Here is a 14812-nt window from a genome sequence, read left to right on the forward strand (position 1 = left end):
CACCTTTCATTTCAGAAGAACACAGTCTGTCTTGCTAGATTAAAAAAACTCTTTAAAAAGCATTTGGTTTTTAAATGGTAGGTAGTTCTGGCTTTTTTTTTTATTAAAATATATCCCTTCTATAAATGATGGTAGCTGTAGCTTTCTGTGAATACTGCTCTGCAGGTTTGCTACTTGAACACTTGCCTTCTTCCTGTGGCTTTCATTGTATCTCTCATTTGTATGTTGTGCTAAAGATAAACCATGAGTGGGTAAGGAGGTAAGAACTTTGGTTATTTATGGTGTTTCTTCAAAGAAGTACCAGTTGAGATAGCAAAGGAACAGGTTCTTAAAGCAAGAGTAGACATACTTAGGGGAAGTGACAATGTAAGGTCATTCTTAGCTTCAAAGTGTCACATTCTATGTCAGAAGCAGAAAGCCTCTCTTGAGGACCCTTTTCCTGAACTAAAAATAACCTATGTACCAGCATGTGTTATGGGAATGCCCTTGATCACGATTAAGATTGTTTTACTTGAGGTCATTTTTTCCCCTGGTTGTATGAACAGTGAAATTCCCATGGAGGAAGCATTTCTTGAGTGGTGCATGGACTTGAGGGAGGTGGGTGCTGCATAAAGCCCTGGTGGGAACATTTGCACAGCACCATTTGTGAATAATTAAATAGGAGTGGAGAACAGATAAAGTGACAAGAATTGTTTAAGGGGCTGCAGTCCCAAAGAGGCTTAAATACAAGATGCAGACTAATTCATAGCTCTCCTAAAATTGCCTATAAAGGTAAGGCAGGTTTCTGACAATAATCAGCTGACTCTTAATGTAGCAAAAAGTATTACAAGATGCAGGGTCTAAGCATTATAGCAAGACGTGCACCAGAACAGAGGATCGATCACCATGCAGAGTTAAGATATACAGCCATCAGGCCAGTGTGCAGTTGTGTGCCACTAATATGGGTTCAGAGGACTTTCTAGCTGAGTCTCAGAGGCTTGACCAAAAGAAAGACTTGATTAAAGAATTGCTGCATCACACTGGCTTCTGCTCCCTGGGTCAGACTGGATGACCTGCTGACTTGGAGCTATTTATTTAGCTGTTTTCACAGTGTTTACAGGGAGCACCTGGATGCAACCAGGGTTTGGAGCCTTGCCTGGTTCTGTGAATGCAGTCAGTAGCTCTGCTTCCTGCCCTTGGCCTCGGCATTGCCATTCAAAAACTGAATGTGTTTTTTCTTTTCTCATAGAAGTATAGCTTTCAATACAGAATGAATGTTCTTCCCTTCTCATCTCTGCCCTCCATTGTGGAAGGAGCCAGGAAGTGTTTGTTTGATCTGTGATGGGATAGGAATGGGTTGCTAAACATTTCATCTGAACAGTAGTGAGAGGCTAGTCTGAGTGTTCCTGTTGTCAGCCCAGTGCTTGTCCAAGGTTCCTTCAAGCCTATTACAGGCAACTACCTCTTCCTGTAACTCCATGGAAGCTGGTTTCAGCCATCACAGAATTGCTGCTTTGCCTCTGTTCTCTCCATCATATGTGTATATGATTTCTCTCTCACTTCCGATTTCTGTCTGAGCAACATCCCCTAGATCCTCCTTTGTTAAGCAGTTATAAAGGGATGCTGCTTGCTTGTCTGGAAGCTTTACTTTAGAAGCTTGCTTGTTTAGAAGCTTTACTTGGGAATCAGATCCTGGCATTGTCAGTGAGATACTGAAGAAACCCAAAGAATGGCTTCTTTTCCCCCTGAGGAACTTAAGAGGCAGAGTTATCACCCAGTGACTACTCTTTTAGTGCTTACATATTGTAAGGAATTTTATGAGAACAGGTATTTGGCCAGTGTATTGGCTGCTGTTTGATTTCGCACATTGTAATGGCAGGGTGGAATAGAGAAACTGCTGCTACACTTTTAATTGGGGAGTGGTGATCTGGAGCAATTTTTCTTGGGTTTGCCACCCATGCTTTTCATCCTTTAGTTGAGACACAGGTAAGATGACCTATCTCTTCATGAAAAATAGGAACAGTGTCCTTCTGCATGATCAGGGATTTGGCACCTTGTAGTGCTTTAAAATGCAATTGGATTTTTTTTTTAAATGTAGATGTTAGTGGGGTATCTATTGAAGACCTCAAATGATTTACAGGTTTTATTTAATTGATTTTCTATTATGTAACTTACAATACAGCTGTTGTGTGTTAATCTGAGATACCAAATTCTGTCATGTGCCTTTCCAGCCATAACAGGCGCATTCTGTAACTGCAGCTTGGTTAACAATCAAGTCTATTAAGTATATAAGATTGTATTTAATATATAAGATTGTATTTCCTCTGCCTCAATGCTTAGCTTTAGAAGACTGAGAGCCAAAAAAGTCAAACATATTTTTTCTAACTTGTATTTTGATAGAGTCAAAATGAACTCAATAACTGAAGATGAGATCTGTGCAGTAAACATCTGTCATGCTTGCAAACTTACTTACCTGAAGATGAGTGTTTAAAAATCTCACTACTTTGGGAGCAGGATGAGAATGAGGTTGAATTTTGGGTTGACAGTTGAAATTTTGTTTAGAAATTAAAGCTCAAATGTAAGGTCAATGGAAAATTTTAAAGTAAACCCCCAAATTTTGGATATTCATCGCTGGAGGTGCTCTGAAATAGTCAACATTTTATGTTTGTTTACACACAGTGCTTAGACAGTGTACTGGATCAGCTGTCGCCTTTACGCTTTTTTCAGTGGCATACCAGTACTATGTAAGTGATGAAGAGTTTACTTTCCCTCCCAGACTTTAAGATGCAAATTCTAGGCTGTAGGCCACTGTTGTTATGACCCTAAATTGTACTGAGACCTGGTCAGGTATCATGCTGAAAGGTGTCTCAGTGTGAAGCCATTCAGGAAAAACAACTGCACTGACCCTGGAGATTTCTGCAGTGCCCATTCTTCATGGCTGTCTGGCCTTTAGGATAATGGCTGAGCTTTAATTGCAGCTGTTATCTGTAGAAAGGAAACCCTTTGGTACTGCAGTAAAACATGTGGTTGTGGTGAAAGTGCTGAGTGCTGTCAGTCTCAGATTTTTTTTCCCCCTTCCTTTTTCTAATGGCAGTTTCTTTCTTTTTTTAATGGCAGCATGGGGGAAGAAAAGGTCATGGGATACCAGTCCAAGGAAGACTAGCATTTCTTAGCCTAGTTATTTACAAAATTACTTCACTTTTTTATGAGTTTAATGTGCTTGGCTTCCATAAATGAGAGTATGTAATTTGTAGCTCTCCACTGAGGTGTGTTATATAACAAACTCTGGATGCATCTGTCCTGAATTTGTGTCAATACATTTTTTTGACTCCTCTGCCACATACTTTGTTATTTTCTCGAAAGTTTGGCTAAAGGACTATCAAGTGACTAGTACTTGAGTTTTTTAAATGCTGGGTACACTGGGTTTTTTTATATAACGTAACATGGAATAGTCTTGCCCTACAATTCAAGACCCTATCCTGGCATTTAGCTCTATCCCTTGGTAGGATTTTTACAATTAATGCAGCTTCTTGTGCTGTTGGGAATGCAGTCTTGTGTGTGTGTGTGATCAGAAAAGATAAACTCTAAACATAAACCCAAACAGATCCATCACATTTGTTTTGAGTGTTCAATTGATAACATTGAGCAATAACAAATATTTTCTAACTTGATTATTGTTTATTATAGTCATAGTACTCTTGAGTAATTTGCCATCAGTATTGTGATATACTGAGAGAAGAAAAATGAATCTGCAAATAGCAGTGACAGTGACTGCAGTAACATGGGTACATGAGATAGCTGTTGATTTTGGCTACTAAAAGTAAATGCTTGAGGCAAAATGACTGATTTGCACTTTAGTAAAACCCAAGATAAACAAGTAAAACCCAAGATAAACACGACGTACTGTGTTATAATTGCTCTTAGATCATGTTTTATGTGATATTCAAAGCCTTTAAAAAAAACTGTCGTTAAGTCTCTGTACAAACTTTGCTACCTTAGGGCATTGAAGCCAGCTGTCAGCGAGGGGGAATGACTGGTTTTGCTCTGAAGGATCCCTAATGAGGGGACCAGCACAAACACCCCATCACTCTTCTTTTCTGTGTGAGGAGGACTGGAATTGGAAATTGGTTTCAGTGAACTTGTTTGGAAAAAGAGAGAATGAACAGAATTAATTTTACAAGTAAAAGAAAAAGGCAGTGTCTGAAATGGTCTCATTTAATGGCTTTTTTCAGAAATGTATTGAAGGAGCCATCTCTAGTTTATAGTAACAGGATGCACTTCTGTACCATTTCAAGGTACTGATGTGCACATTTAACTCCAGCTGAAAGTATGCTTGTTTGAAAGAATTTTGAGACCTGTTAGTGTTTACACAGATGCCTGTACAATGGTAGTTTACTTTTATCTCAAAGATGTCAAAGGCATCCTGAATTTCATCCAGTTGCTGGCTACTCTGGAAGCTGAGGCAAAGGCTATCATTAGATTTGTTAGGCTGAATGAAATTTTAGTGGTGCTGAATTAATGTCTCCATAGATGTTACTAAGATCAGTCTGCAAGATTAGAACTTACCCTTATTTGAGAGGTTCTGTATCTGAATTCGTAATTCTGGTGTCTTTCTGTGGTGAAGGAAGGAACTGGGCAGTTCTAGATGTTCAGTTCAGAAGTAGAGCTTTAAAGTCAATCAAGATGAATTTTATACTGTGTACCTTTTGACTCACTAGAACATTCATCAAATGTTCTTAAGTCCATGTCAATATATGAGGAGCTAGCATGTTGGATCTTGCTCCTGCTGTGTAGTTTGCATAGTAACACAACAGAGCTTAAATCTGTCTGGAGAAGGTTTGTTAAGCAAGTCGGTATTGCCCTTTTCCAGCCATTACTGAACAAAATGCTTCTGAAATGCCTACAGATGGTGCTCTCAAGCAGTGGCTATGGAATTTGGGATAGGGTGGCCTTTGCATAACCCAGTTGGGGATGCAGCGGGACAGGTTTTTAATAGTAAACAGTAAATGGGATGTAGCAGAGGGTGGAATGAGCTGAGATACAACTGCTGCACCTCCCAACTAAAGTGTTCTCAGATGATTACTTGTAACTTCTTTTGCCTTCTGAGTTTCAGCTGCAGGAGTTGGTGTAGGAGAAATCACCTTTCTTGGGGTGTAGGGGGGTGGTGAGGGAAGAAAAGATAATGATATCAAAGGTACTCTTCTGTAAGACATTCTTGCTCTGAAGCATGTGTTTGTGATACCTCTGGGTTGGGACTTTCAATAAGATGCTGAATGATAATAAAGTGGTTGGTGATAGAGCGAGAAATGAAATGCCTGCTCTTTGTTTTATTAAACAGGTGCAGTGCCATACCTACACTGGATACTGCTGGTGTGTGACACCTGATGGCAAACCTATTAGCGGCTCTTCTGTACAGAACAAAACTCCTGTATGTTCAGGTACTGTGGGACTGGCTTCAGCAAATACTAACTTGATAACCAGAGGGTTGGGGTGAATGCATCCTTCTGAGAGCTCAATCTTTCAGGTGACTTGGCCAGTTTACCCCACTTAATGCTGCACTTTGGACTCTGGCATGTCCACCCTGCAATTAGGATACAGACGTTTCTGCAAGGCTCAGTAAGAAAAACCACTAAGGTGACAACCTGTGGCAGCCAAGGCAAGAGTCAGTGTTGCTGTGTACACCAACACCACAGATTTGCTGAAAGGATGGGACAACTTTTTTCCATGAGCTGTATTGTAATGAAATGGTTCTTGGGCTGTATATTGTGGAATGTCGAGTAATTTTTTGTACAGAGTGATTTCTGTTAATTCATGAAGGTGGTTCTGTGCAAAACTGTCAGTTTCTGGGGTCCTGCTGTTATAATGAATTTGGGTCTTTTGGCCACATTGCTTAGTTTAGGATCCCTGTGTTTGTGTCACGTGGTGGACAACGCTGGGCTTGTGCCACAGCTCACAAGAGGGAGGTCCAGACCCAGGCTGTTACTCATGTTTATTAAGTGATGTGTTTCTGGGCACTCAGCCTGACATTACTTTGTTGCTCAGCAGTTTATTGACACCAAATCCACAATTTTCTTTAAAAAAGAGTAATGTTGTTTTTCTTTCTTCTCCACACCATTGGATTTGGTACTCCATGGCTCGAGTGGAATGAGATTGGGCTCCAGATTTTCATATGGCCCTGATCAATAGTGGTCTTGTTTTGTGAGCTGTTGTGAACAGTCCTGCTGTGACAACCACAGTAAACACAGGCAGGGTTGTTCTGTACTCTGGGGAGAATTGAAGGGCAACACTGGAATTATGCTGCCTTCTCACTTTCCTGTCTCCTCCCCAAAAAATTAAAGAAGGAAAAGGCAGCAAGCATAGGAGTTTGTTTCTAACATGTTCAGTGATGCCACATGTCTTCATGCTCTACAGTCTGCGCCTCAAGAGTTTTTAGTATAGTTCTCTCACACCTTGCAGTGTTTGCCCTTTAAATAGGAGTATGACAGCAGTCAAACCTTTAGGACTTTGATTTTTTCTCATCTTATACGGTGTCCTCTTGGCTGTAGGTTGTTCTGTGGTAATAAGCAAACTTGCGCTTATTACTTGTGGTAATAAGTGACTTGCATAAGGGTTTGAGTTGAGTGGGAGAGCTGTGACCCAATGTACCTTGAGGAGATGCTTGGTTTATCACAGGCATGTGGAAAGAAAAAAAAAATATCCTATTTTAGTTTAAGGTGCAATCCTACAATAATTTGGCTTAAACCTTTAGAATATGACTTTATGACACCATTTATCATTTTGGTAGGGCATGTTTTAGACTTTTACTAATCTATTCAGTTAGTCTTGTGCTGTTTATGAAATCATGTTGCAGAAAAGGAAAGTCATGTTGTACTGTAGGACACAGATGTTAGACATATGATGACTAATACAGAGTTTGTGCTTACCACTTGTAATTCAGCAGTAGATCTGTGATGAGCTGATCTGCAAGGGAAAGTGTCCAGGCAATAGTTTACCTTCAGAGGTTGTCTTGATCAGATTCTTGGGGCTGTCAGAGATACCTTCTTTAAAGCTGACTTTTGATCCATGTTTCCTGAATGTTCAGTAATCATTAGAATTGTTCAGTAATGGTACATAGAAGAATCAGTTTCCTGTGAATAAAGCTATTAAAAAAAAATGCTTGTCAGATTTTTATACACATTGGTAATGGATTTATTTGACTAGCTTTTATTACCTGGTCAAGTTTTAGTAGAAAACTGTGATGAGGCACTAAAGTAGAGTGCAGTACCAAGCAGAGAATCATACATACTATGCAAAGATCCAAGTTAAAGTCAACAACCCGAGATGTGTTCTGTTCAAGTACATGCTGGATCTTATTCAGTGTCCCATTTCAAACAGCTGGGGATGTTCTGGGGTTGGTTGAAATCCATTTTCTGAAAATTGTCCCACTTAATCCCTTTCCTCTGGAATACTGTGCTTGCATTCCCTGCACACTCTCCCCATCTGCTTTTGATTTGTTCTTCCTGACATTTGCAAATGAAAGTGACTCTTACTGATCTTTCATTCTTGCTCTTGGATTTATTCCACGTTTCTTACTAGCATGATGCTCTGTTGAGGTCTTTCAAATCACTAGATCCAGCTACTAAAGATTTCTTGTTTACCCTTATCCCAATTTAATGTCTTAATGCGTAAAACTTCCTTATACTTTTCAATTTGGTTGAAGCCACAGGCTCTCTGAGTCTTAAATGGAGCTGTTGACAAGTTAAATAGATGCTTTATGGGTTAAGATATAGACTGTATTATTGAGACATCATATGCTTTGTGTGACCGTACAGCATCTAAATGGATGTCTTTTCTTCTTTTTCTTTCTCTCCTCTAGGTTCTGTAACTGATAAACCATCAAGCCAGGGTAATTCGGGAAGGAAAGGTGAGTGGAGTCCTGTGGTTCACCAACTTTTGTAACAGCAGCTGCCTGGCCAAGTCCCTTAAGATAGCTCAGAACATGGGTTCCTAACCAGCTCCAGGGTGCAGGGGTGGATGTGCCACTAGAGCTCCCCTTCACTGTTCTGCTCCCTGTGGAGCAGAAAAGGGTGTTCTCTGCTCTGTGCTTCTCAGTTGAGTTAAAGTACAAGAAAGCTGAGCTTCCCAAAGGAATGGCTGGTCCAGAATAACTTCTGCTTGCTGACCTTGAAGTCACATATTGAGCATTGCTCAGTAAAATTCCTAGAGATTAGGAAGGCTGTCAGTATGATCTGTATTCTGGGAAACAGGAGTGCCAATGTCATGGCTGTGGCTTTGTATGCATTGAAAGTTGAGGTTTTTTAACAGTGCATAAAGCCCTCTGGCCAGCTGGAGCAGTGCTGGGTTAAACCTTAGCAGTGCTTGGACACCTCGCAGGCACTGCTTGGACACCTCGCAGGCACTGATTTTTCTTCTTTACACTCCTATCTTCAGTCCTTGCCCTTCCTGAGCAGAGCATTAGATGGGTCATTGTTCTTCTCCTGTGCTCTTCCCTGTGTCCTCTGGTTTGCATTCGCTGCAATAGCTTTGGGAGGGTTCACCACTGAGGTATACATTGAGGAGCACTCAAATATGTCTTTAGGCCTTTTCCAAACCCTAATTTTCAGCCTTTTTCCCCTCTAGCCCCAGTGGAGAGTCAAGTTTTGAGTTTGTGTCTGTACTCCAGGAAAACTGTGCTGAATGCATCCTCGCTTCTGCTGGTGAGGATGAATGCTCTGTCCTGGGAGAAGTTCTTCTTTTGATAAGCAAAGCAGGATTTTTAGTGCTAACTCTCTAAACCAGTTATTCCTGACGCTTCAGAAGGAAGGAAAACACTGACAGGGACATCTTCCATGCTGGGAATGTCAATCAGGTCCTGAAAGCACTTAATGGGATTCGATTGCTCTGTTCAGAGTAGAGATGTATTTTGAGCATATCTGCTCTGCAGCCTATTGCTTGTATATAATAGCTTAAGGTAAGGAGAAGAAATATGCAAGGAAAACTACTTAGCTGAGACTGAATACTGAAGCCTGTTTCTTATTTTAGGTAAGGATATGTCTCTTTAAACGTGTAATTATGCATTAATGTGTAATTGGCACCTGAACACATGGTTATAATTCTCTTAATGCAATCATTGCCAGTCTAGCCTGAAGTACAAGCAAATCAAATAGCTCTTGAAATCTGCATTATTTTGGAGTTATTTGTAGACTTTTTACCTGGGTAGTCCTGGTCTAGAATTGAAAGCAGCTGACATTGGATTTCATGAGAAACAGGAGCAAAATGGGAAAACATCTGAACTTGTTTTTTCTTCCACACTCCCTTTATTAACTCAAGGGTTGGAACATGCAAAAAGAAAACTGTAAATGGTATGAACTAATTTAAAATTTGTAATATAAATTGATTCTCCTTGGTGCTGCCTGTGGCATCCTGTTTCAATGATGGTATGCTTGGTCATGTGGCTGCAGAAACGTGCAGTAGCTGTCAAAGGGGAAATGTTTCCCTTTGGGCCAGAATGCTTCAAGCAGTCTTGTAAACTTACTGTCTCCTGCAGTTCTGAATCTGTTCATATCTGCTAGAAACCCACACATAAGCAAGTCTGGCCCTATTCCATCATGTTAGAAAAATACTTCTGAAAAGATATTTAATGGGCCTTTTAAAATCAAGAGGGCTGTTAGAAGCTGTAATAATTTGGTTTAAAGTTTGATGGACATAGCATTACTTTTTCATCTTGTGGTGAAAATGACTAATTTAAAAATGAATTCGTCCTTCTTATCAGTTTTTTTTTCCTTGCCTTAAGTTACCTTGATTCAAAGTTCCAGTATCGAGTCCTTTTGGAAGGAAGTTGGAATCAAGAACAGCCTGGCTTTCTTGAAGCAAGGTGGTTGCTGCAGGTCTGGCTTCTCTGATGGCAAGCCAGCCATGAACATAACCATTTGTTCTAGCTGAGTGTTCAGACACTTGATACAAAGATTGCCCTTTGAAAGGTGACAAAAAGGGCAGGAGGAAGAGAGGTCCAGCAGGAACTGGGTCAGTGATGACTCTTCTATTGTAGAGGCACAGCCTGGAAACTTCTGATACCTCTTTGGGCAACTGCCATCTGATTTGAGAGCTTTTGGAATTTTCCCATTGCACAGGAGACTCCTCCCTCTCTTCATCCCTGAGTGAGGGTCTTATAGTCAAAGAGCATATCTGGCACAGAATAGGTACTCTGAGGAAGACAAAGAATAGCTAAGACTTTCAAAAGTGATTTCCTTTTTCTCATTCATACAGGAATGTAAAATATGAGCTAATAAACTTCGTGCCTTTCAAGTCTTCAGGGCAAAAGGGTGGAGGCTGCTCTGCCTTAGAAACAGTGTGGATGGGTAGGCTTATGCTGCTGGGTAATAAATGAAGACTTTACTAGCATACTAGCTCGCCTTTAGAAGAAGCAAATTAATGTTGGAAGTAGAAAAAGGCTGGTTATTGGTAATAAATCTTTCTCCAGATCTTTTCCCCTCTTTTCCTTCCTGTTAAGCTCCAATTTCTGGGGCTCACTAGGTATGTTCGAGTACCAGAAGATATGAGGTAACACATGATTCCACTCACAGACTCTCTCAATACTGATGAGTAGAAAACAAAATGGCTTCATGTTCATGTGACTTGGCATGTAGTTCCAGAAAGTGGTTCTGTGGAGCTTTCTGCAGAGAGCAAGCAAGCATGCTGGCAAGAGATACTTCTTCTTTCAAAATTCCGTGCTCTGGTTATCCATATTTACATTACTGCTATTGCTGTGTGGTGCAATGCCAGTTAGTCATACAATTTGCCCCATAAAGTAATTTAAATCAAATTAAATTGGCCCCAAACCTAAAACTTTAAAATAGGCCATATTGATTTGTCCTGAGAAGTGTTCAGTTGCTGGAATGCAGACTGGGGCCTGGGGAGATGGAGGTATGTTTGCATGAGGTGGAATGGAAACCCAGGCCCTCCAGGGCATGCTTGCTCTGTGACTTTGCAGCTCAGACACTTACCCATGTCCTTTTAGTGCTGAATTTTTCCCATAAGCAAAGAACAAGTTCCCAAGAAATGTAATTGCTCTTCAGTGAGATTAGGATATCCAGAACCTGCTTTTGCTCTTTGTACAGTCCTTTCTCATAAGGAACTTCTTGCATTAATTTGCTCCAGTTGCTGCTCAGTTTGATGGCCCTGAGACACTAGGAAAATGCATGCTGTCCTCTAGAGGTCTGGATCTCCCCAGTCTCTCCCGCTAGGACGTTGTTAATGTTTTAAAAAGCAGTGAAATGCATCCTTGGAGCCAACCTTACTGGATTTCTTCCTGCCTAAAGAATGCAGAGCATTCCTTTCCAGCCACAGGGACATTGTGCCATACTTTGAGACAAAAGAAGTAAACATGGAACAAAATAAAGTTTTCTTTTCTTTATCTGGAAAGTGTTGGGGCTTTAGCTCAGATCAAGAGTAGTGCCTTTACAGTCACCAAGAAGGTTTTAAAAGTAGTCTGGTTAGGAATCAGAGGGATGTAAAAAACAGCCATGTAACTGCTTATCTCTGTAAATTTACCTGGTCTTCCTTCTTAAAACTGGAAACAGTGAATTAAAAGTGAGTGAAGAGGAAATATATTGAAGTGGGGATACTGGTTCATTAATGGTAGTTTACAGTTCTGGACACTGTATGATACCATTTTCAAACCAACTAAATGAAGGAAGTGGGAAAGGATGGATCCCAGTAGTCTAGGATTTAAAGGTGATGCAACTGAAGGGTAAATTTGGGCAGGAGTACCTTTCAGTGTCAGTCATGAAGAGTCTTGAGTAGTATGAACTCCCTTTTTCTTTTATAAAGTCTTTTGCAGTGCAAAACGTTCCAGGCCTGTTTTGACTTGTCTTGTTTCCCTATTGCAAAAGCTGACAATAGCATCTGCAATTGCCTGAACAGTTGTTGGTGAGATGTAAGCTCTGATGGACCTGCAGAAAGCAAAGCCCAGGCTGAGCTTGTTGTACACTTACTATCTTATGTGTAGACATGACTCTTGTATGGAGCTGCAAAAAGTTTTTTCTCAGTGAGTTTTGCAGTGTACAAGAAAACACTGAAACGGTTTGAGAAACTTAAGATGAGCAACTTGAAATTCCTGCTGAGAAACCTAAGATGAGCAACTTGAAATTCCTGCAAATTAAGCATGTAGAATTGGGTTCCTTTTTGTGTGTTTAACTGTCAGAAATTAGTTTAAAGGCAGGCTTTGTTGGCAGGAAAATCCTGAGCTGCAATTGTGGGCAAGTTGGCCCATTCTGTGGCTTTTTTCGTGCTTTTTTCCAAGAGTCTTACCTCTAGAAAATGCTAATGGCCCAGTTATGCAGCCAAGAGACTGAGCAATTTGAATCAGTAATGAGCCATTAGTGTGAGTCAGTAATTAGGCTGAGCGGTAAAGGGCGAACACTCTCCTCAGGCAAACCCAAGCAAAGGAGGCTTGTGCTGATGAAAATAAATGGAGCTGCTTGTAGCTGGGGACCTGGAAGGTTTGTCTGCTGATGGTAAGAAGTCAGGTGCAGCTGGCCCTAATTCACCTGTCCTCAGCTTGGAGGGAGAAGAGCCCATGGCCTCCACAGGGGCTCGAATGGCTCACAGAAGACAGATAATACCTTGACATAAACCATCAAATTGAAATGTGACTAAAACATCAGACTGGGTCTTTGGTCTTCACCTTCTCCAGATGTTTCTGTATTCAACCCAGTGCTATGTATTGAAACACAGCTGTGCTGTTACACAAATCGAGCTTCAACTGCGTCTCCAGCCTCATGAACACAGAAAATGCTTTGGTGTCTTTAGCAGTTAGTGGAGAATACAGCAGAAGAATATTGTGTGGCCTTCATCAGTAAGATGAAGTAAATACAAGTTTATCCAGGCAATATGAAGTCAAGTGATGGTTCTAGTTGGTGAACACCATCTTATGTTTCATTTCTTGCAGAAATTAGCAGGTAGCAAGTCTGCAGAGCTACCGAAACAATTCATCTGGATCCCTTATGTTTAATGCATATATTTAAATAAAGAATATATACTAATTTAGAAATCCAGATGGAGAATTTTCATGCAATTATAATTTTCAGAACTGTTTAACTTCATCGTGTAATGTTCCTAGACCAGGACTGATGTGTTTCTCAGGTCTTTTATAGGTAAAAGATGCACATGTGGTGAAAATGTGCACAAACAATTTGATGCTTGTCGATATAGCTGAGTGTGTAGTGTAGCTCAGTGGAAAGTCAGACTGTACTATACGTATGTATTAAGTCTGCTTCCTGAAAGCAACCAATTTGCTATATGTGTGTGCTGCAAGTCCTTCAGATAAGCAAAAGCTTGATTTGTTCTACCACACATTGATGGTGACAGTTTCTCAGTCTACCCTGTTAAAATCAGGGAGTTAGGAAAGAATCTATGGGAGAAACATGAATATGTGCTGCTTTTTGCGAAACTAGGATAAAAGCTCAGTTGACTGAGGAGTTATGGGGTTAGCGTAAAAAAAAAAAGCAGTCCTGCAATAGCTCAAGTGAGCTGTGAGCAAAATTTCTGTAGATGGAATTTGTAGCACATAAGATTTTGCTTAGCTCATATTTATATTTCCAAGCAAGCTTAGCAATGGAATTGAAGTTTGCTTCCCTATTATAAGAATAGTTCTGTAAAAAATGCTCTTAATCAGTAAGTTTGCCGGCTTGTAAATAGTCAGAATTCTCCCTGGTTCCTATTGCTGTCTCTATACTGTGTATCATCTACAAAATTATTTATTAAGTTCCAGTTAAATGTAACTGTAGAAAGCAAGTCAATTTCACAGGTATGGTAGACTATAGTTTGCCAACATAACAGATTTTATTAGATAGCAAGAACCCAGCCTTTAAATGGGAATCAATTTTTTGAGAACAGAGGAATGTAATTTTGCAATACTGTGTATATTAGATAACTTTTCCAGAGCAGAGCAATGTTCTAAAAAGCACTTAGATATATCACATGAAGAAAACAGATTTTTGAAATACTAAAGTCTAGAAGTAAAACTTCAAATTTGTTACATAAACAGTAGAACTGAAAACAATTCTTTTGGTTCCCCACATTGCTGCCTTGTCTGAAATTGTTTAGTTTTCATCAAGACTTTTTTGTGGGCCTCAGAACATATGTATCAAATTTGAGACTGAAGAAAGTTTCATTGGCAAGTATAAAAGAAGGCAAATTCTGTTTTAAAGTGTATTTTGTTTGATACAATGCAAGAATTCTGCTTTCATCTAAAAAGTAGCAGTTCCAATCAGTAGCTTAGTCTATATAATATGACTTAATAAAATTGTAGTTTACAAGTGTTATTATAGCAATCTACAGACAAGTCCTGTCTGTAATGTCTTAAGAACAGCTGTAAATGTTTTTAAATTATTAAGTCATAGTATTGAGCAGCCTGGTGAGTAGATCTAATAAGTAGACTAGCAATTGATTAAACAACATCTGTTAAGGTATTATTAACTGTTTATGTGCTATACATGGATTTCTGGTGTCTGATCATTGCAGCTTGCAGAGAAATGGAATAAATTTGGGATCTGTCAGTTGGTTTTGTTGTTAAAATACTTTAGGCTCAAAACCTTTTCTCTTTTTAAAGAGTTGTTGACATTATTCTTCTCATGCTTTATACAGTCTAGACATCTGAATGTTAGTGTTGTTTTCTTTCAAATCAGAGTAATGCACCAGGAAATGTGTTTTGTCGTGGTGCAGGTGTTTGGTCAAGGGGCTGGAAATACTTTTCTTTCAACTCCTTTGCCCCCTGAGCTCTGTCAAAGTTTCTCTGTAAGAGAAATAAACTATGAAATTGTGATGGGTAATCTTGAATGCATGCACACCATGT

General features: G+C 39.8%; 1 protein-coding gene across 6 annotated transcripts in view; it reads left to right on the forward strand.

Annotated features, from left to right (window-relative positions):
• SMOC1 (SPARC related modular calcium binding 1) overlaps positions 1-14812 on the forward strand; it is a 147256-nt gene that overhangs the window by 72384 nt on the left and 60060 nt on the right. For all 6 annotated transcript variants that reach the window (XM_064713670.1, XM_064713665.1, XM_064713666.1 and 3 more), the window contains 2 exons: positions 5318-5417; positions 7835-7882. In XM_064713670.1, coding sequence (XP_064569740.1) covers positions 5318-5417; positions 7835-7882 — 148 coding nt within the window. The remainder of the gene's footprint in view (positions 1-5317; positions 5418-7834; positions 7883-14812) is intronic.

This window comes from Zonotrichia leucophrys, chromosome 5 (genome assembly GCF_028769735.1).
Source record: "Zonotrichia leucophrys gambelii isolate GWCS_2022_RI chromosome 5, RI_Zleu_2.0, whole genome shotgun sequence".
Taxonomy (NCBI): domain Eukaryota; kingdom Metazoa; phylum Chordata; class Aves; order Passeriformes; family Passerellidae; genus Zonotrichia; species Zonotrichia leucophrys.